At 40.8% G+C, this 23,095-nt stretch overlaps 1 protein-coding gene across 1 annotated transcript; it reads right to left on the bottom strand.

Annotated features, from left to right (window-relative positions):
- Positions 1 to 2,877: 2,877 nt before the first annotated feature.
- Positions 2,878 to 11,689, bottom strand: UBE2J2 (ubiquitin conjugating enzyme E2 J2). Its single transcript, XM_035344579.1, has 7 exons — positions 11,453 to 11,689; positions 9,805 to 9,935; positions 9,539 to 9,579; positions 8,574 to 8,676; positions 8,329 to 8,467; positions 7,765 to 7,845; positions 2,878 to 6,232 (listed from the first exon to the last, which is right to left on the bottom strand). Exons 2-7 carry the CDS (start codon positions 9,933 to 9,935, stop codon positions 5,948 to 5,950), a joined length of 780 nt encoding a protein of 259 aa, XP_035200470.1. The 5' UTR covers positions 11,453 to 11,689; the 3' UTR covers positions 2,878 to 5,947.
- Between the last annotated feature and the right edge of the window lie 11,406 nt (positions 11,690 to 23,095).

The raw sequence follows: 23,095 nt of genomic DNA, 5'->3' as shown, positions 1-23,095 counted from the left end.
CCTCCCTCCCCTCAGCCCTATTCTGTACCTCCCCTTCATTATCTCAGAGAAATCACCATTTTTCTGGGAAGTTTGTAAAACTGTACACGAGTGTGTGGTAGTGCTAAAAATATGTGGCTTGGAATATGCACTCAGCATCGCAACACACGTCCATACATCAGACCTCTCGCTTTCTACTCATGTTAGCTGCTTCACACGTTCTCCCCCGGCTCTCATTAGAGGCTGGCTCAGTGGGGGCTTTCTGATTTATTTACTGGAGGGCGGGCTCATTATTAAAAAGAACAGAAAACCAAAGGATACAAATCTCCTGCAAACATTGCATAAGAGAGATGTTAAAGCACTTGGACAGTCTGCTGATCTTTGCCAGTTGCCCACCACCAGGAACAAATCTTCCAATTCTCTCTACAAAATCTATCTGAGCTTGTACCACAAAAAAGTCCAAGAATGATAAAAATTTGAAGTCCCTTACGCAGTCAGCAAGCAACAGGCTCACTTTAACAATCTCCTTACCATGTTTTCTGTAATCCAGGTGATGCCAGTACAGTATTTCATTGGACTTCAGGTGGATCAGAGCATCAACTCTGCTATCTCTGTTACCTGTCTCAGGGAAACTGAGGCATGAACAATCTGAGTACAAAATCAAGAGCTCTTAAAAGTCAAGATTTTTTAAAGCACCTTTTCAGGGAGAGAAATTGAGTTTGGGAAAGAGTGAGAGCAAGAAGGGAGTTGTGGAGAAGCTAAATAGTTAACAGCATATCTCCCCTCCCCCAACCAGCTCACATTCCATCAAAACTACGTGGCAGACTTTATTTGTTAATAATATTTAACTTTCTTTGGCGCCTTCTCATACTTAAGCCTCTTTTTTCAGGTTAGTTGTAGACAAGCCATGAATTTGTAAAAGTGCACTTGATGACACATTAATAGGACAATCTGTCATATTGCAGCTAAACAGCCTGACAGATCCACACACCATGGCAAGAAATGACATTCAAGGCTGGAATGGGGTAATCGCTTTTTCGGTCTGCTGGTACAGGCTGTATCTGTCTGCCTTTCTCATCCCAGGAGCCAAATGCCAAGACTATATCCTCAGGTTTGGGGGAAGCGAATCCTAACATTTTCAAGCACAAGGCAAAGTGGTCCACTGGGACAAATTAACTCACCAGCTCCTGCCTGTATAATTTTCTCCATTTAGGGCTGCAACAAGTGTCGGCACAGTTGTTACCTCTCCTCCAACCTTTGCTACAGCTTTTGTATTTGTTGTAGAAAATTGCACACCTCACTGCTTGTTCTTACATTTCCGTTGCAACAGTTCCAAAGCACCTGAGTCTTACCCATGCATGAACACCTGGAACAGTATTCAATCTGTTGAAAAAAAAATAAGCTGATGTTGCGCTTAATAGCGAACCAAAGATCTCAAAGTGACTGAAAATAGTTTCCTCTCCGACCCATTGCGACAATAACTGGAATAATTAAGAATGCAACAACACCAATTCTACACGAGGAAAGATTAGAAATAAGGAGAGTATTACAAGAAGCCACATTACGTCTGCATGCAACAACCCAAGTACAATTTGTAAACACCGTATGAACTGCATGTAAAGCTGGAAAGGAAACTGAACAGTCAGGCAAGAAACTTTTGACTAGCGCTTTCAATCCCTACTTATGCAATTTGCCTTTTACTCAAAATAGTTCCACCTTCCCTAACTATGCTAAGAATAATATCCAAAAGGCAAAAGCTGGGATTTTCCCTGAATTGCCCATTATAGATAAGGAACAATGCCTACGCCTTGGTGCAGAGATGATTTAAGGCGATGCAGTAGTAGGCACATTACCATTCATCGACACACACAACGGCTTGATAAGTAGATAAAGTCTAGAGTACTCCTGGGATAGATCCCTTAGATATAAATTTGGCTTCCCAACACTAACCTGTGATAAACTCAAGCTGTCGACTGGGGTAACATACAACAGCTGTTAGAACAAACCTAAATACAACAGCAGACAAAAGAGCAGTTTGGAATGAAAGACCAAGAGCTTATGGCCACTTCAGTTGCATTCTGCAAAACACCCGCGCTGAGCTGACTGGATGCTGTTTCAGCTCTTCATTTGGATCTTTCGTGCACTCCCCACTGAACACACTCGGTCACAGCCATCCAGCCGCCTCTTACTCAAGATGAAGATGGAATTACTGCCCCATCTTGTGGCAAAGCCATGGAAATCACAAGTGGCTAGAAAAGACAAGTCAGTAATCCTCATTCCTTGTGGGTTCTTCAGAGCGACCAAGTATGAAATAAGGTTGCTGGTGAAAGACATTTTCCACAAATAAAAGGATCCTAATAAATCCTAACAAATCGTGCTCACTTGTTGCCCAGAAAACATGCCCCACAAAAGTCTTTTTGGTAACATGAATGATTTACTTTCAACAGCCTCCCTTCTGAGTGCGTTTGCCTGTGTGCAGGTAATCTCTCCACCGAAAACATGATTTTTCTACTTTAAAAAGAAAGATCTGGCTTCTGCAGGGCAGCAATAAAAAACAGTGGAACAGCATTTTAAAGAGTAGCTCCTACATACCTCAGAGTAGCTTCTGAAAACAGGTACAGCGTTTCAGTGACAGCTGTGATGTATTATAGGACAAATACCTATCTGCAAAAGAACTGCACTACCAAACACAATAGCAAAAAGAAGTTGCTACCTGTAGGTCTTTTTGTAGGTGTTTTATTACAGATACAAGGGGTACCAAAAACTAACAAGAGGAAAAAGAATCTGGAGGGAGGGGAGAAGCAATTTTATCACAGTTTTTACTTTCTATTCCATATATATCCAATGAGATTCTTCAAAGGATCCCTTTGCCAAGAACAGTCCCACAGAAGCTTCACATTTTGTCATGAATGTTTATTATGAACAAACAACTTTACAATGCAGTCATTTCTACTCCTCAGTACATGCTTGAAGTGAGGTAATTTCTGTGACCTTGAAACCTTGAGGGGGAAAAAAGTTAAGACTACACACAAATCCAGGATTTTTAGAGTCATGAGATCTTTAAAGGCTACCATTGAGATGTCTTACGATTCAAGTTGCAAAAATTCCCTATCGTCTGTGTAGAACAATCTTACAGAAATGTATGAAATTGCAGCATGAAAGTGAAGGGCCAGACATTTGTTCTGGTATCATATACCGAGGGACAGCTTTTATTTTCATTATATTAAGTAATGCACTGCTTCAGGGCATGACAACATTTTTGCATGGCAAAGAATGGTTTACTCCATCTACTGACTTTGGTAACAAAAAGATCAGATACTGCATACTATTATAAACGCTTTAAAAAAAAAACACAAAACATTATAAACTACACAAAAGGGAATAAATCTTCTGTTACCAAAGGCAAGGAGCAAGGACATGTATTGAAATCTCGTAAAGCCATAGGTGCAAGGGGTCAATCAGCTGTTGGGTGCCATTTGTTGAAAGCTGGGAACTGTCAAAAGTCTCTCTCTGAATCCAGGGTACCGAAGAGAAACTGCATTTGGAAGGTAAGGTTTGGGTTTTATGGGGTTTTTAAATACTGCCAATTCTCATAAAAAATGCAGCATCTCCAGGGTTTGACCAAAGTTTTTGTTTCCAATTGTGGCACTTATTAAAGAGACCCACCTTCAGATGCTCAGGTGTAGTTTAAGGCCAACTTCTTGCCGCATAATAAGGTGTGTTGTAAGAAATCAACATCTCTCATTTTACTAGTTCTTTTACCTTGGCTAAGTACATTTCACAAAAGATGCAAAGACACCATGCCCGAGGTCTCCTTGCCTTTGTCTTCAGTTATGTGGACAAAAGACTTTCCATAAGATAAACATAGATAACCATTTATAAGCTTTTGTCTGTAGGCGACGTCAACGGTTTAAAAAAGGCATTGTGAGAACACAAACATGTTTGACTGATACTAAGATCTATGAGACAGAACAGCCTCAGCTAAAGGTCCGTATGCTTTGAGGAAAAAAAAAAAATCACTCCAACAAGCTGTCTTGAAAGTCCTATCACTGCAGGAAAGACATGACATTCCCCCTTCCTTCACAGCACACCCCCAGACTGACAGAACATTATTGTTTCTACAGACACATACAATCGGTGCTTCTCTTTTAACAAGAGCTGATTAAGCACATACAAGAGGCAAATTAAAGAATAGTTATAAATAAGATTTGGTAAAACCACAAAATCAAAGATTTATAAATACATTTTAAAAATCAACCTTTTCCACATTCCATCCTCTCCTTCCCTTCCTTACCTCAGTAAGATCTGCTTTAAGATTTCTTTAGTATAAAGCTGTTCTGCTAACTTTGATAATTCCTACCTATTGCAGAGAATTGGTCACATTTATTGATGCTCTAAGCTGCATGGCTCATGGGTTTACCATATGTTTTTGCTTACAGTTCAAGATACCAAGGAGAAGCAGAGAGAGAACAAGTCTGAAAGGGAAAATAAGAGTTTCAAAAATTCTTAAATACATGAGGTAATATTTATTGGGCTCTTCACAATATCTAGAAGACTACATGGTTAGAGGCAGAGCTTCTTACCCTATCATCTTGACAGTTTGTTGTACCATGAACAGTGAGTGCTCTCTTCCCAGATGACGAGACATCGCTGCCAATTTTTAAAGGCACAGTATGTTTGCCTCTGATAAATCAAAGCACTTAGATAAAACTGAGCAGGGAAAAAAAAAAGCAAACTGAGTTGAAAAAGTAACTTCAGACTTTCAAACTACACTTGCAGCTTCAGTGTTTATGCACAACCCTGTATTCTCATGAACAAACATCAATATTGCAATCATCTGAAGAGGAACAGAGATGAACTTGGATCTACAAGCCAAAAGCTTCTAGAAACTTAGATAAATTAGTAGGGTTTGGGCTTAGTGGGTTTTTTGTTTTGCTTTTTTTTGGCCAATTTTCAAGTAAGCAAGCAGAAGGAATGCTAAGGGTTTACTCCAGCTAGTGACACTTCGGACTAATTCAGCTGGTGCTGAAGAAGCTCATTTGTTATTCAGACACATTTGACTCTATAACTTCACAAGGGCTAGGTTTACTTCATTTACCAAAACCCAGGAATTCCAGAGAAGATTTTCTCAATACACGATCAGCTCTCCATTGGTCTGTGCATTTTTATTATTTTTTCAACAGTGGCACCTTGTGATCAAAACAAAGTATTACAGTTTTAAAATATAGTATCTGCCAGAATGGAAATCCCTAAGTGAACAAATACAAGACAGTACTGGATATCTGTATTCCCACTAAAGACTGATTCAAACATTTTTTCTGGCTATTCATTCCTAAAGTCTGACAACTGCACTTCTTGTAGCCCAAATAAAACCTTCAATTACATTGTGATAATTTAGACAACAAACTTAACACACATGGTGTTATTTTCCCACTCATCTAATCACTACTGACTAGATATGCAATGATGTCCGTTCTATTAAAAAAAAAAATAAACCAGCCATCTTCTGTAGTCAATGTTCACATAAACCAAATCCTTACCAAGTCCGTGTTTTCTCCACTTGACTCATTTCACATCTTGTACAGACTCTTTGCTAACGAACTAAAATGATATGCATCAAGTGTTAAATTTTAAAAATTGTTCAATGAAGTAAAAAGCCTTATTTGCTTAAGATTTTCAAATCTCAAATAACAGATGGAGAAGTGCTAGAAAAATCAAAGCACTAGAAATGTTAGTGTTTCATCAATAATGCTTTGACTTGACAACAGGATCTGTGAGCAGAACTTCTTTTAGTTTTCTGACTAATTGAACGTACTCCATTTCCCAAACATAACCCATGAGCCAACCAAGGTTTTACCTGCGACTTGGTAACACAAATGTTTATCCCAGTGTCAAAAGTCAGATGCCCAAAGAGTCCCACTCACTCTGCAACTACCTCTAATTTGGTCTTGGATTTCTTTTATTCTCCTCATTCTTGCGCTATGCTTCTCAGTACATACTTGACTGTGTAGGCAAAGGCTGCAAAACCAACTATAACAAACAAGTTCGCCAAAGCTCCACCTAAGAGTCCATGGTTACGATTAGCCTGCTGGAGGCCTGGATGATTGGCAGGTGCCAGTGGAACATGCCCGTTAAGAAGGGGTATTCCATTCTGACCATAGTGTGCTTCCCCGTCAGGGACAACATCTGGTAAAGGGAGGGATGGAGGTCTGTTGTTGAGCTCTTCTTGTGCTTTCTGTTTTTGTTTAATCTCCTGGAGGGAAAAAAAAAGAAGAATGTCTGCAAGTTAAAGTAGTGAAACTTTTGGGTGTTTTGAACAGATTTCAGAAGCCAAGTTCTTACATAACTTTAGGAAAAGGATATGGTACATTTCCTAATATTGTAGATCTTTCAAGCTAAATTAACTGCATTACATTTGTACAGTCTCCTCAACTTCCTCCAAAATGACCTACTTCAGTAATTGACGCTACCAATCATTTGTCCAAGTTTATTTTTAGTCCTCCTGTACATTTGCTAGAAGCTTTTTTCAGAAAAGAAAAATTCTTGCATCAACAGGCTTGCATGTCCAGCTTATTCTGAACACAAGATACTCAAAAATTGAAGAAGGAAATCGTTGAGGTTTGGTAAAATTAAGACTAGAAGTATTACATGTTTAAAATCTCCCTGTACTTGGAACAGCAGTTATATATTAACGTCATATTAAAAAAAATATCCGATCTTTCTGATGATTTAGGTTCTACCAAAACATGACCTCATGAATTCAGGTATCTCCAACAAAAAAACCATCTCTCCCCCACTTAAGAAAATGGCTGGAAAAGGAGTCTTCTACATCTTTTCCCTCCTTTTTACAGTGTGTTCTTCGCGCGATAATTAAGACTTGCAGTTTGACAGAATTTGTACCACACAATACAGCTTGCCTGACATAACACATTTTATACTCAGAATTCCAAATGCCAGTGAGCATCAGCATTCTTATAGTTTAATGTTGGGCTCATGAAGTCTCTCACAGGAACTGTTCCCTTCCTTCATGTGGTATCCAAAAGGTTTCGCTCAAAGTCTCAACAGTAGGCTGAAAGAACTGAATTCCCTCACTAAGAAGTTACATGAAGGAATCACCTTGAGACAGGAGAGAACAAAGGAGCACCCTTCATTCCTAACAGATAAGACCTTTTAAAACCAAGAACTACGAGTGGAAATTAGCCAGTGAATCCAAAATGTGTGAATGAAGTGAGGTATTTTTTCCTACACACTTCAATTGTTACCTGTACCTGAAGATATAAACTACACATCAATATACCTAGAGGGTTAGTGTTGTGCAAGGAAGATACACATCCTGATAAGTTGTCACTCATTCTCAGAATTTAAACAGGAAGAACATAATGACCTCTGATCGTAAAGGTGTATTTAAAAAAAAAACAACAACTAGGACAATGACGGACCAAGTCCAGATATACAAAGATTAGTCCTACCTCAATTCAACATAGTACATAATTCTAAAATATTGAGAACCTGCTGTGTGTGCAAGCTCAGTCAAGGTTATGATACCAATCCTAAATACATTTATTTAATTCTCTACACAATGGATCTTTGTGCAATAGCAAAACAGTTCCACGTCAAGATTCAAGTTTTTAATTTTTACATGTTGTAAAAGTGCCTTTTAAAAGGCTTCCAAGGTTGACAAAAGTAGCCAGTGTCTTGGAAAAGTCCTACACAACTAGTTTACAGATCTACACAGAAGTTGAAAACTACAGAAAAACAAAGTACTGCATGAATGAATTCCCTTACCTCCACCACTTCAGGGAAGAGCTCACAGAAGACTTTATCTTTTAAATTAAATGCTAAGCTTTGTGCAGCAAGTTGTCTTTTCTGTGGAAGAAAAGAGGAGTTATCAGCAGTACCATACAAGCAAAGTTAACACACTTTAATGCTACATCTGGTTACTTCCCCCAAGAATGGTGCAAACCGCTAGCCAACTAGTTTCTAACATTTACAACTTCATACCTGTCAGTATTATTCACTGTAACAGACATTTCTAAACTCAGCCTGCATTCTCATGCCTTCATTTTACGGGATTAGTGTTAAGTACTGGTATGCCTGCTCAGCAGGTATTTCTAATGGAGAATTTAAAGCATGCTTTTTAGCAGAAGAGACTTTAATTTTTCTTCAAAACCCTCCCCGTCCTCACACTTCCTAAAACTGACTGTCCGTCACGTGCATTAGACCACAATATACTTCTTTCATAGATAACAAAACATCAGCTGTTGCTGTTGTGTGAACTTTGAGGTCACGTTCAACTCAACCGGCATTCCCCCAGCTGGCAGAAGGTACATGACACGATCTGGAGCTTACTGTGAACTCTGAAGTCTCTATGCTGCCCAGTGTGGGGCCTTTTTCCACCATAAAACTAAGAAGGCCCGTCAAGATCGTTGAGACCGACCAAGCTGGATTCCATGTATCAGGGTGGAAATCAGTGATTGAAAGACATAACCTTCAAAAAGACAGAACGTGGTTTATTTTTGGCATTAAAATCATTACATGTTATACGTATTGCTAAAATGGTGTTAATTGCTGAAGGGTTAGAAGAAAATCCTTACCTTGTATTACACTTAAACCTTCCATTAGGTGTAATCATATAAATACTAGGAGGTTTAAAAGGAAATTCTCTGGGGAATATTAGTTTCCCATGATAATAGCCACCTGCATTACATAAAGAGATGAATTACTTATTTTGCATGAAGATGAAGGCCTAAACTACTCAAACTGGGCCAAATAAACCCCTTTACTTGACTCCTTCACCCCCCTCTCACTAGAGATCAAGTTCATTATCCTGTGCCTCTAGAACACAGGAATAATGATCCACACCTTCAGTAAATTTACTTTGGAGGCTATTCCCTGACATCTATATTACAATCAGTATTTTCTCTTTTCAGGTCCCTAATATGTTTAAGGAATATCAGCCCAAATGAATTTAATACAATATAAACGCATCAGTTTCCCGCAAACACAACTAACCGCAAATGAAGCCCCACGAAGAATCTGATTTTTAAAAGCATTTTGCAAAAGGCTTCAGAAGACACTGTGAATACAGCAAATTAATGTAATTTTTTTTGTTCCCCAATTTCACTAGAAAAAAATCATAGAGAATACAAGCCTCAGTTCAGTAAGAGCTGCTTATATGGCAGCAGATAATTAAGTCATATTCAAAAAAATCCGTTTGTTTTATTTCTTAGGATTTTTAAAAATTATTTTGACTGTCATGATACCTAAAGCAAGCTATCTGCTCCAAGACCTTAGCAATTACTTAACAGAAACTTATCTCCCTTCAATTTAACACAAACGTGGTTTCGCTAGCATCCTCGACAACTGAAAAATTAAGACAGTTGTACCCCCAACTCTTTTCCACAACCTATCATGCACGTCAGAAAGGTTTGGACCTGTATTTACGGTTTTAGAGCTATTACCCCTAGGTATACTTTGCCCATTCAAAACAGCCACGCAATTACTGAAACATGCCAATCACAACATAAACTACACGCGCGTTTTCACTACGTGCTTTTACCTTCATAGGGAGTCATTTCAGGTCCCCGGACAACATAGTGCCTACGACAAAAAAAGAAATTAAAGCTGGGTGAGAGCCATCACACAATCAGCCATCCATTTCTCCAGAGAAATGGAGACCTGTATCACATCAGCAAAACAGTTTCACATGCCACCTCCCAAAACCAAGATTCCCATACAATCTGGAGGAGTAAGGGAGTCAGACTTGACAACCTGGAAAGTCTTGTTCTCTCCACAAGTGTGCGAACAGTTCATTCTAGTTCTTACCATTCAAGGATATTAGATGGGAGGGGTTCTGCACATATATAAGGCACTGGATCTTTCTTAATTCGAAGGTAGTCTTGTTTTAGTCTCTGTGTTGCTGTCGTTGGTGCTCTCTTATTACTGTTGTTGCTCATCTAGTTTTCAAAAAAAAAATATATAAACACAATCTTAACGGGTGTAGAGCTATTATGCTTCACTGAAGCTCCAGATTTCTGGAAAATCTACAGAGTATTTTTAAATACAATTACCGTAACTTTTAAGTACCAACTTATCCAACTAAAACACTCCCCAAAGACTCTGTACATCATCCAAACTGGAAGATCCTTCTTCCAGGAGACTGCTGCCTAAGTGTATAAGCAGCAAGCTGCTACCAAGAGAACAAGCTGCGCTACAGAACACACGTGCACTGTTAATAACCATTTCTGCGTTTAGGCTGACCATGCGTTATTAAGATAATTTTTTAAAGGGCTTAGTCCCTCGGAGTAATTCATTTTCCAATTTAGTTTGAATATCTATTATGTAAATTTGTTCATGGTTTAAATTCGTTTGCTCTTTCTACCACATCCAGTTATTCAAAATAATAACAAACACCAAAATACCGTAATTGCATTAACGACTTTGGGGTGAGGAGTTTTAAGTTAAACCTGCTGCCTGCTGAGGACTCAGTTAAATTTACAGAAGGGAACTTCAGAGACAGATTATTCTCTTCCAGACAAAGACCTCATCCAAAATCAGGAAAGTCAGTGTGAGGAATGGAAACTCCACGCTGCTTCCAAGACAAAGAAAACATTACCCCTTACAGGGCATCCGCTGAACACACAGCAATTAATAACTGCCATTTAGCTCACCTTCCCTCAGAGAGGTCTAACAAGTTACTTAGTTTTCCATTTAGAAATTCAGGTGAAAATGAAAGATTTTAGGACAAGTTTGTAGAAAGAGATACGACAACGCTCACGTGATAGCAGCATTTGACACCAAAAGTATGTGAAATGCCTTTGAAGCTTTCCATTCCTTCAATTCAAGCAGACAGAAAAATACATTTCTTGAGAAGTGATATTTATGTCACTAGCAATAACTACGTGTGGTCAAATATGCAGACCCTCCTCAAAATAACCCCGTTTAACCCATTTTTGTTAAAATTACCCTACACCATTTAAACACATGGTAGTTTTTTCTTGAAGGAAGCTGCACATGGTTTTAAGTCACATGTATTTAAATCAAAATATTAATTCTTCTCTAAAGAAGTCACGTTTTAAAATACGGTTTACTTTGTATTTTTAATTCAATGAAAAAAATACTCTGCAGCATTGCAACAGCACCCCTCATTACGGACTGCAGGAAAATACACTGAAACCTTCCAGCCTGACGCAGAGTTATCTAGATTTTGATACCCCTCGGGGACTTAACTAAAAGAATATTTATATTTAAAACGTGAAACTAATCAGGAACGTTTACAGCAGCCAGAGATTTCCCCGTGGAAGAGGAGGAGGAGGAAGGGGACAAGCTGAGAACCCCCGGGCTGCCCTCAGCGTGCTTCCCACAGACCCTGCGGCCCAGCTCCGGGTCGGGCAGGGGGCATGAGTCTGGGACAGGGGACAAGGGACGGGGACGGCGACAGAGGGCGGCCGGGCCCCTCTCAGGCCCTACTCACCTCTCCTCGCTACAGCAGCCCCCTCCAGCGCCCGGACGGCCCAGCGGCCAAGCGAGGGAGGCCGGGAGCGGCTGGGGGGCGGCGGGCAGGGCCGGGCAGGGCCGGGCAGGGCCGGGCAGGGCCGGGCAGGAGGGGCCGGGCAGGGCCGCGACCCCCGCGCCTCCCGCTGCGGCGCGACCGCGGCACCCAGCCAAGATGGCGGCCCGGCGCAGTGCTCCCGGCCGCTTCCGGGAAGGAGCCGCCCTGCTTCCGGGGCCACGGTGCGTCACGTCCGGGCGGCTGGCGGCCCTCAGCCCCTCCCACCCCCACCTCAGGGGCCGGCCCCATCATGGCGGCCGTGGGGCTGCAGCCGGGGTCATGGTGGGCTTTGCCTGGCCTCGTCGGTTAGCTCCCGGCCCCCCTACAGTCAAAAAAGCACCTATAAGCGGTCATGAAAGCTGATTGCAGGGAAAACAACTGTGGCAAAAGCATTGCAGTATGTTTTGACATGGACGTTCAGCCCTTGTGGCTTCACGCGAAATTGTATTTGGGAGGAAACTCGGGGTTGTCTCGGCTTTTATTCCCCGTTCTGCCTGTGTTGTGCCACATGTCGCCAGAGTCTTATTTAAATCCCCAAAATGGATGAATGCGAACTCATTTCCTCCCTGTTAGTTCTGCATGCGTTGTGCCACACGTCTCCCGAAGCACAGAACCATTAGGGTTAGAAAAGCCCTCCAAGGTCATCTGGTCCAACCATCACCCCACTGCCAACGTCACCCATTAAACCATGTCCCTAAGCACCGCGTCCAAGCTTTCCTTAAACACCCCCAGGGACGGTGACTCTACCACCTCCCTGAGCAACTCATTCCAGTGCCTGACTGCTCTTTGGTATCTTTACTATTTGAATCTTCTTTAAATCCCTCAAATGTGTAAGTGCCAACTCATTAGCGGCCAGTCAGTACACAGCCAATGCTTCTGCTCTGAGATTTCACCAATGGCCCTATAAAAATAGAGCAAAACGTTTTATATCATACTTAAGCATTTGTTGCCGCAATAATGTTTAAGAGCAAAACAAATGATTCCCTTATAGTTAGGCCAAATGTGATAAAAACTGAATGGGTATTACCTCTTTGTTAATTTAGGATCACACATCCAGGTCATCTCATGTGTAAACACAAACTCCACTGAAGTGAATACAGAGCTCTTCTGGGTCTCCAGCCCTTACTTAGCTCGCTGTCCAGCACAACTACACAATGTCCTTCCCTTAGGGGATTCTGCCAGATTTAATGGTTAAAAAAATTAAACCTTTTAACAGCAGTGATTTGAATCCAGCTCAAAACTGAGTTTCAGTTATATTGAATTGGAATACTTGTAATTCCTATTGCATTTGTTCACACACAAAAATCTCTATGCAAATAAAAATAACTCTTAAAAATAAGAAATAACCTATAACTTGAATCTCGATGTAGAAGGATTTTCTGCTCACTCCTCTGCTTTTCTTTCAAGGCTTTTGAAATGTGACACACAGATAATGTTTCTGAAAGGGAATTCACAGGCAAAACCCCACGCTTGCAATAAAGGCCAGAATTTTTCTGATGTTCCCAGAGATGCAGGCATCTTCCACATGGATAATAAGTGGAGTTTCCAGTTCTCTGCAGTTGAGAATTTCTCATTTGTACCCAATAGAGGGCAGTGGTAGCCCACATTTTTTTTAAGCTCTTAGTTCTTTCATTGCGTGAATAGCATAGGCTGTTCTCTAGAGTTGCACCCCGCATATGGGTTTGTGGAGGTTAGTCAACAGCAAGAAGGAAAAATACAAACAAATGGCTGTGATGTCAGTACCGATGGCTGAAAACCAAATCTGGAACCATATATACATGTTAAACTTCACTTTGTTTCTACAGACTGGGGATTGCAAAATATTATGTCCTCGTGAAATATCTCATGTAAGCATATCTGGCCTTGTTTAGTGGGAATACTTGGTTTTCTTTTATTTTCTAAGCATTGAGTCAGAGTTGTTGTGCCAAGTGACTGTTGTATTAGACCCCAGAGACAGCTACAATTGTGCAGCAAACTGGAATGGCGTATGGACACACAGGGCCACACACAGAGATGTAGCAATTCTTGGTATTTAAACATCAAACATCAAGAACAAATATTTTTTCCACAAGTAGGAAAAGAGACCTTTGGAAAAAAAAAAAAAAAAAAAAAAAAGCCAATCTGAAATCATGAAGAAACTAACAAAGGAAAAGTATTTTCTGATTGCTGTGAGGAAACAAAATTTTAATTTCACAGTAATTTCATTGGAACTGTATATTATGTTCCGTGATTAGCTTATACTCCATCCACAATAATCAGATTTTCTTTATACGCAAAGTGTTCACATGTCCCACCTATAGCCTGGTCAAAACTTTCTGGGGGTCTCTGAGTTAAGTTTATCAGATTCTATCCTTTTCTTTGAACTTGATTTTAGTGCCCTGAAATGCTTCATGAAAAAAAAAAAACAAAAACAAAAACATCTTGCTTCAAAAGAGGTAATATTTGATCTGCTTTGTTTTAATTTCTTACACTAGCTCATTGTTATATCTAACCTGAGCTCACAGTTTACAAATGTTTGAAGGTTTTTGATGAACAGAAGGAACTCTATTATAAACTATTAAAGATGAAAAACACTGTATAATTGCAAGGTATTATTAGAATACAGCATTAGCCTAAACATATTCAACCTAATAAATTCCCCATGGCAACTCATTCAGTATAATATGTACCTAGCTTTATACCTTCTGACCTGGAGATAATCACCTTTTTTTTTTTTTTTTTCTTCCCTCTGCCACACCATTTTAAGTTTTTTTTAAGATGTCACAGAACTCCTACTAAGTCATTTAAGTCTAGAGATGTGAGAAATATGAACCCGAAGGCTGTAAGAAAGGCCCCGGGATGTTGGGGGATTTGAAGTGATGTGTTTATTTCTCTGTTATTCTCTCTAATGTTTCCCAGCCCAAAAGTATTTCATACATAAGTCTGTTGTCATTAACATTCCATTCATCTGCCTGGTATGTTATTCTCAACGCTAATGATAGCATAGAATGAGACTTCTCTCTCAGAGTAGTTTCATTCTTTCTTCCCAGTTGTTTTCGAAAATGCAAATGAATCACATCCTAGAATTTCTGCAAAGCAGCTTCGGTGCACTGCTGTCATGTCTTGAAGGCATATTTTAAACCTGGGCTGGGAAAGTTGGGTTTAAAATACCGTTCCAAGATTCTGTTTTTAAATCAGTAAGTGCACCAAATAAGTATATACTGCTAAATTTACTTTGAAAGTGATTAAGTCAAGTTGAGATTGTTGATAGAAAATACCATGTATTTGTATTTTCGTAGAAATACACTATCTTGTGAAGGTTGGAATCAAGCAAGATCGCATGGGCTGTTAAAGGACATGAAAACATCTTCATGTGCTTATGAAAACTTCTCTCTTGATACCTATTGATGTCTTCAAGGGCCCAAGTCTAGATGGGTCAGAGGAGGGATGCGTCCAACTGGGGTTGTTGTATTTGTAGTTCCTGGTGTTGTAGCAGCCAGGTACGGACTTTCAGAGTCTGCTGCAACTTCGGAACAAATTGTTATTCAAAATATGTTTTTAACTTGTTACCATCTGAATCTTATGTCATGGGTCTTTTCCTGTTAGTGTCCATCTGTAGATTAGTTAGTTTAAGGCTATTCCCACTTCCCCCATTGCCATGCATTGACGTGGCAACTGATTGAAGTCTCTGAGAGCACAGACCTTTTGCATTAATCTTTTAAAATATGGAGCTGTCTGATTTTCTCACTGCAGAAAAGATTCCTTTCATTGTAATCAGAAGAAAAGCATTGCAAATTTTCAGGTCAGATAGAAGTAACGGGAGTCAGAATTCAGAATACTGACCTTTGTTCTATTCGTGGGTGCCTTTGGGCATGCAGGCTCTCTAAGCTTCACTTTCTTGTCCTGTCTCACATGGGCTGAGCTATGTTCCTCACAATAACGTTTGTGTGTGTGTGTGATGGTGGATTTAGAACACCCCCCGGGAAAGTTACAAGGCTGAACAATTTTGAATTGCAGAATTTTGAGGAGCTGCTGTCTTCAGATGATTTCTGAGCAGCTCAATGAGTAATGAAAATAATTACCATACCACCACCACCAAGCCCACCTATCACTTTACACCAATTTCCTGGGAATAGGTGTAAATGACTCATCTCTAGCAGATGACATTAAATGTACAATTCAAAGTGTACCCAAACTCTTTTGTGTGAAAAAGGAAACTTCTGACATTTCTCGATCTCATATAAACATGAAAATTCACAGAAAAAAAGACACCACACCTATCTGAAATTGTCATCATCTTCTTCTGCCATCAGCTTGGAGCAAGTGCTAACTAAGCTCAGCCCAAACCACCATAGACACAATAATGAAGAATGACCTCAGAGGATTCTAAAATGTCCTGTTCCTTTCCCTCTTCCAGATCTATTTCTTAAATCACCTTAAGTACTCCTTTAAGATCCACATTTACAGTAGAAAGTTTCTGCTTCACTAGCTAATCACGTTCCAGAAGAAGAAATACAGCTGTGGGAAGAAATACTTCAATTCCAATGGTGTTTCATCACTGAGTTGTGTGACCTGAAGCAAATTGCTTCAGTTCTGGTTTTGATTCCTGTCACCCTGCGTCTTGCGTGGTCATTTGTACTAGAACATTAACCTTGTAGGACTTCAGAGATTAAGTCCTTTGCCTCATTTTCTCCTTCGAATGAAAGTACTTTGTGCACTGCTGCGTGCTTGCAGACAAATGAGTACATCACGCAGTCAAATGAGTATTTGGAGGCTGACTTGGGTGGATGAAGAAATAATTTGAAAAAGAAAAGGCACCCAGAGGAATGTAGTGAGGGTTGATTAGTGTTCACATGTACTCGAATGCAATCTTGCCCAGTAAATGTGGCAACGCTGTGGCTGCTGAGCCTCTCTCTGTTCAGATTGTCTATGAAAACAGAGAAGGCTTGGAACAACAGCCATGCCTCAAGGCTGCTCAGAACTGAGGATGCTGATGAGACAAAAAGTCTAGTGTCCCAGAAATATGTCTGTTATATCCATGGAGAAGTAATTTCCCCAAGTCCTGCTAACCAACAGATATATTGCAGTGGGGTCAGGAGAGGACCTAACTGCATAACTCATATGTACTCAGTGGGCAGCTTTTTCCTTTAGATACCACAAGGGTTGACCATTGAACCCACTGCTGCTTCAGAAAACCAAGATAGGTGTCTGGTTGAGCAGGGAAAAAGCCAGGAGCCTTTACTTCTGCCCTGAACACAAAGAACAACCCCCCAGGCCCTTTACTGGTTTTGCCCTCTGTATAGCCTGTGGAACTGAAATATCGGTCAGTTATAATGTGCTTTTTTACCTTACACATTCATGTAATGAGTTCCCTTACCTGTATCACAGTGACACCCCAGATCTATGCGTTTCGTTTGCTGAATAAAGCCACTGCTAACTGACACCGTGTAAACATTTTAGATCTACACAGGCAGAGTTTGCTAACCGTGAGGACCTTACTGCCTACCGGCACGAGATGCATTAAAGGAATCATTGCCCAGTGAATCACTGGAAGGGTGTGGTGGCCTCTCATACCTCCCAGGACAGGGGGCCTCAGGGAACAGAAGGTGCTGGGCAGACCCTGGCAGGTTGCTCCATACCAAAAGGTAGGGCCAAGATTCACAGCAAGCCAAAGGCACAGGGATCAGTGAAGAAGGCAGCTCAGGAGTGTTAAGTCCAAGCAGGAGAGGTGTAGGATTGGGCAGAGAGGCAAGGAGCCTGGATGGACTGCAGAAGAAGAGAAAAAATGGGGAAAAAAAACTCAAGAGCCTCACAGAAAAGGGGATTGTGGCAACTTTGCTCTGAATGGGCTGCAAGAAAAACATAAGGCATGGAGGTGACCTTTTGCAAAGTCATGGGGAAGGAAAGAATAAATCTTTAGGATGTTGTTAAGGAAGAAGCAGGAGCTGAACAATCACCTTGAAGAGTTCATCCCATGAGTAACAGGTGATTTATGCCAGGAAGCCCCAGAGACATCTCAGGGTGGGAGTACTACTTTCTGAGCATGGCTATTGTCGGTTGGATCTCATTGCCAAGGATGGGGCACAGCTGCAGGGGCCACAGTTTAAGCATTAATAAATATTGCTGAACTGTACATAATCTTGACTTTTAAAGTGTCTTTCTTCTTTCTTGGGTAATGCAAAAGTTTTACAAGTCTCTCTTTTTTTTATTTATTTTTATTTTTTTTTGCTTTCACAAAATAAATTTGGAATTCTGAGTCCCGTTAACGGCAGAGGATATTTGCTGTTCAATCTAAAGTAAGTCTACATCACTCCATAAACTCCAGCTGCAGTTGTGACTACCCGTGTACAGATGGGAACTATGATATCGAGAAACTAAATCACTAGCCCAGGGTCACGCCTATAACAAAGCACTAACCCATCATGTACTGCAGTCTGAGCTTGCATTTAAACCAAGAGATATCCTTCACCAAGGATCCATCAGGTCTTTCTTGTAAGAGTACAGGATGTTAATGCAAATGTCTTGGCCAGATTCCGTTCAAGTAATTGCATTCTGCCTTCCTGAATTCCCCTCTAATTTCAAGTGCACATGAGATGCCTCACTTCCAGGTCTAAGCAATGACCAATGTCATTTGCATCAAAACATCTTGCTGCTGTCCCATCTAAATGTGGTTCCACTTCATTGATGGAAGAAATTATGTCTGTAGGGGTTTTTTGGTTTGGCTTCCTCATAAAGTGCTGCCAAGTTGACACTCTTAATCTTTGGTCCAAAGGCAATTTAGAGGTGTTGAGTGTTTATTTGTTTTTCTTATTTTGGTTCTTTGTCCTCTGAGGGATTTTATTGCTTTAACTACTATACTGGCATTTACTGAATGAAGATGTCCTATTTATTTTAGCTACAGGTAATTCCTTGGTTAAAAAGGGGTAACTTTCCTTCAGTTAATGTTTTGTCACTATAGTTAGTGCATTTTGCTTCCTAGTATTACAGAAGTATAGCGTATTATTATCTGCTAGACTATCATTTTGTAGAATTGCCAGAATCTTTTGATTCCCTAGGAAACTGATCCCCATCATTTTCTTTTGACAGGGAACTGATAACTTGTCCATAAATAACTTCAACATGGGTAATTACCTTGAGTTTCAGATAAGGGCTGTGATGGTTCCTGGGTATCACTGATTCATTGTTGATCATGTAGCAATTGTTCTATTACTTTAAAGCTCCATTTTTCTTCTACAAAGAAGGGCTAAATTTATTTATCTGCCTTTAGTGGAAGCATGCATGCTTAATCATTTGGTGAGCGTCACCCATTTTGAGCTGTCTGGATTAAAGGTTCTGCATCAGCAAGTGCCAAATGTGAATCATAATCTTTGTTTTCCATAATCACTGCTGTTATGATAATGATCAACGTTTTTCATTTATAGGTCAGATGAATATTTCCAGGCATCATACTTCTGTTGGGTTTTACTTCATTTTTTACAGACTAAATCTGAGAGGCAGCAGGCAATCAGATGGCCTTAGCTGACCCGAATAAAATAACAAGCAGTTTAGCCTGAGCACCACTGTTGGAATCCCCGATAAACTTGCTGAACCCAGAGCTTTTTTTCCTTTTGATTTCCTCTCCTGCCTGGCTAAGGCCAGGAGTGACCTCCTTCCTGATGATTGGCATGGAATTATTCATACTTAGAAAATAATTCTGGCACGTTTCTGAGTCAGAAGGAGGAAAGGTCAGTGCTCTTCCTTGTTTATTCGCCTAATAAAGAGTTCCATCACCAGGATTCTGTTCCCATTTACCTCCCTATCCTGTGCTTCCCAAACGGTAATTGGCACACAGCTATCAGTGGCCTTAATGCGTAGCTTTTTAATGACATCACCTGTAGACACACAGACAAACACTACGACATACCAGTTTCTCCTTACTGTTCATCACTTTCACTCCGAGCCTTTCACTGCTTCCGCGTGCTCCTCTTTGGCATTTGACATTTGGATGATTGCATTGCTCTTTGTATCCAAAGCACAGCATGCCTAGTATTAGAATTAGAATTATGTTATTAAGCTATTACCTTGCAAGATGGATGTATGCCTTCAAAAGCCATTATAATGGCTGTGGTTTCATTACTGCTGAACTTCCTTTAAAGTCAGGTAACCTGTATAGATAACCATTCTTCAGAGATGGTTTGGAATTTCATAGCAAGTTTTTGTGTCTAAACATTTTTCCTTATTTAAAACAGTAATTTACTCCTACAGGAAGGATTCTGGCTGAGCTGCCAGTTTGTTTTCCTCCTTAGACACATAATGAGCCTCATTGAACAGTTTGATTTACTAAATTTCTTCAGCAAATATGCCTCTGCCTTGACCTAGAGGAACTGCCTCCAGTGCAATCAGGCCTTTTAATGAGGAAGCATCCCCTGCTTTGTACAGCTTGCTAAGCAGCACAGACCACCTGGAAAACGTGGTAAAGCCAATTTACTGTAGATAAACAGCTCACTTATTGATGCAAGCTTTGGTAGATGCTGCAGCATTGTAAGAAGACATCTCTGAAGAGGAGGGAAGCTGTTTGGAACTGCTTATATAAACTGTGCTTGGGATTTGTGTCTGCCAGCATAGACTCAGGGCAACTTAAAAATAAGTATACGTAAGGCATTATCAGAAATAAGATAGTGAGGCAGCACAATTTCCTGTAGCACACAGGATAACAGAATGTCATCCTGTCTCACAGTCTACACTGAATATTCATGACAACGTGTCCTAGGGAGTCTTCCCTTGAGGGGTGCTCAGGGCATATTCTGAAGTCTGTGACAGATCAAAGTTAACCTGCCCTTGTTCATCGTAACAGCAAAAAATAAAATCTTACCCTCTTTGTAGTCCAATATCGTATTTCATGTGTAACAGATATACATAGCGTATGATATTCCTGAACAAAGAACTGACCCAACTGCAGTAGCAAAGCAAGGCATAGGAAAGCAGGGGGATGTCTCGAATAGAGTTTCGCAGGTAACTGCAGCTGATCTATCAAGTCAATATTTAGACTATTGATGGAACAGAATATGAAGCTGATATTTGCTGCCAAAACCTGCTGGAAGACTCCAGTCAAAAGCACCAGATGTAACGAGGAGAATCAGGGTATTTTATTTTAAGATACTTTTCAAAATTAAGTAATAAAAAAGGCATTACTTACATTATTGGCTTCACTGTCAGTCCTTGTGCGATGAGTGAGTGATTGTGTCCTGTCAAAGGGGAGAGAGAATTGGAGAAAATGTTATTACGTAAAGGAGATAAGCCCACATGATATACATTCACTTCTGTTCTTGATCTGTAGATCTCAGTGCTACAAGTGGGCCTAGAAATGAAGATAATCTCTGAATCTTGATCTATCTCGCTGATGAAGTGAGAAGAAAGTGTGTTAAGCAATGAGCACTGCACGGAGCTCATTCAATAAGGCTGGAAGCTTAAGGCCCAGAGAGATGGGGTCTGATGCAGGGAGCACCCCTTGCACATTTTCAGAAAATATCTGCAGGACCACTAAATGCACAAAGCATTTTTTGGCTTTTTATCTAATACAGAATTAAAGATTCTCTTAAAATAATGGATGAGATCTAGGAATACATCTTAAAAAACATGTTTAAATACTATAGGATGACTACTACCCATCCTGTTGCAATTAACAAGCAGTATCAAAGCAATAGTCATCCCCATGCTTACATGGCAGCTTACATCACCAAAGCTTTATACAAACACCAATTAGTGCTCTAAACAATGCTGCCAAGTGTCATTATGTCTGTTTCAGAGGTGAAGCAACCGAAGAGGCAAAAAGATTTGCCCACAACTGTCCAGAGAAGAGAAAAGTTCAAGAGTTTAAGGCTTTCAAATCGGTATTTCTTTGTCATACTGTGTCAGGCTCTGCCCTTGTCTGTGGGTGGAGTGACATCTTTGTGGCCATTATTTTTTGCAGTCCTGGTAGTTAGACAAAAATAACTTGTTGAATTTGTTTTATTATTATTATTGTTTTCTGAAAACATGCTGGAGACTGGACAAAACACCCTTGGCAAGCAAGGATCCTCCACGAGGACTTAGTTTTTGAACAAATGGTTGTGAAGCATTTGGGGGCTTCTGCCTTTATGTAGGTTTTGTACAGAGCTGCTGGGGTAAACTTCGTGCCAGTTTAGCTCCTTTTGGTTACAAAAGACTCCTGGTCTGACTTTTTGGGGCTGTCTGTGGACTTCTCTGGAGGTTTTCTGTTAGCACTGACCAGACAGGTCAGACCAGGAGTATTTGGGCTGTTCAGGTGGACTGTTCGCTCCGCATTACTCACGGTTACGTACGGGCTGTGAGAGTCACGTGGCAGCATTTCTACTCCTTGATTGGCAGGTAAAGCTTTCCTGAGCATGAAAAAAATGAAAAACAAATGATTAATAGCAAATCTTCAGGCTTACCAGTTAAATACAGTGCTTTCCATATGAATAAGCACACCCTAAGCATGGCAGCAAGCAGAGCCAGGGCACACAGCCATGCATGGCTCACCCCATCTTCTGCGAGTCTCAGTGAATCAAAAATAAGTAATCTACGTGACCTTTGCATTAATCTAGCATTTTGCATTGCTTTTGACATCATTGCAAGGTTAGAAAATGATCTGTTTTTTAAAGCCAGGTCTTCTCTTCAGCCATAACACCACCTTAGGGTTTTGCCTGAATTCAGAGTTGTTACCGAGCTTTTTAAAGTTTTCAGTGCCCGTAGCCTGTGTGGAGCTGGTTGTACATTCGCCACTGGGGCACCAGCTCTATGACATTGCAACAACTCTCAGGCACAGACCTGTTCTTTAGGAGGCTGAAAGAATCCCTCAGAGGCTGCTCCTGGAAAACATAGTATTTAACCCAAAAGCATGCATCTGCAGAGGTATGACAGCTGCCACAGCCACTTATGTAATAGCTAGTTTCAGTTACTGATTTGCTAATGACTGTTTTGCCCTTGCGCAGTTTGTTCCAAGTTTCTTCATTCCCCTCCTTCCTAGCTGCCATACTGTGGTGCCTCTTCTTCTTGTCCACATCTCTTCCAGCTCCCAGTAGGAAAGCCTGAATTTGCTGGATGGAATAACCCCCGGGAACTGCTCACACATTGCATTGCAGCCTCTCTCCTCGGTACTAAAAGGAATAGGGACTGCGGGAGGAGATCTGCATTCCCGTTCCCAGAAGACAAGAGCCAGAGGTATCATCTGCCACCTTCTCTGGGAGCCTGGACAACTGCTCAGGGAGATTTGGTGTTCAGGTGTGATGGAGATACGGGGTCTGTGGTTGCAAGGCGGCTGCATCTCTCATGTCCACAGAACAAGAAGTTCTTATTGATGTCCTAGAGCCTCTACCAGTCCTCAGCATTCCTACAGATACTGTGTCTGAGCTGGAGGAGGATAAAAAAGTCCACTGGCAAGCAGGACTTCACCGGCCTGTCAACCTTTGAAATGGCTGAGGGGTTGGCAGGTCCCAACAGGTGGAACAGCATCTCTGAAGGCCTGTGACTAAAGAACAAGGAGAGCAGAGAACAGGAAGGAAAAGAAAGAGCAGGTACTATCCCAGAGGGATGACAGGAGCAGCTACA

The sequence above is a fragment of the Oxyura jamaicensis genome, chromosome 21 (assembly GCF_011077185.1).
Source record: "Oxyura jamaicensis isolate SHBP4307 breed ruddy duck chromosome 21, BPBGC_Ojam_1.0, whole genome shotgun sequence".
NCBI classification, from domain to species: Eukaryota; Metazoa; Chordata; class Aves; order Anseriformes; family Anatidae; genus Oxyura; species Oxyura jamaicensis.
Note: the sequence above shows the minus strand (reverse complement) of the source record. Positions and strands in the feature narration are given on the sequence as shown.

Bases quoted from the DNA above. Each gene is read 5' to 3' on its own strand.
- UBE2J2 (XM_035344579.1), bottom strand. From the start codon at position 9,935: ATGAGCAACAACAGTAATAAGAGAGCACCAACGACAGCAACACAGAGA. The intron at 8,677-9,538 runs GTAAAAGCACGT...TATGTAATGCAG, and splicing joins TGAAATGACTCCCTATGAAG to GTGGCTATTATCATGGGAAA. The intron at 6,233-7,764 runs GTAAGGGAATTC...TTTTCCCTCCAG, and splicing joins TCTTCCCTGAAGTGGTGGAG to GAGATTAAACAAAAACAGAA.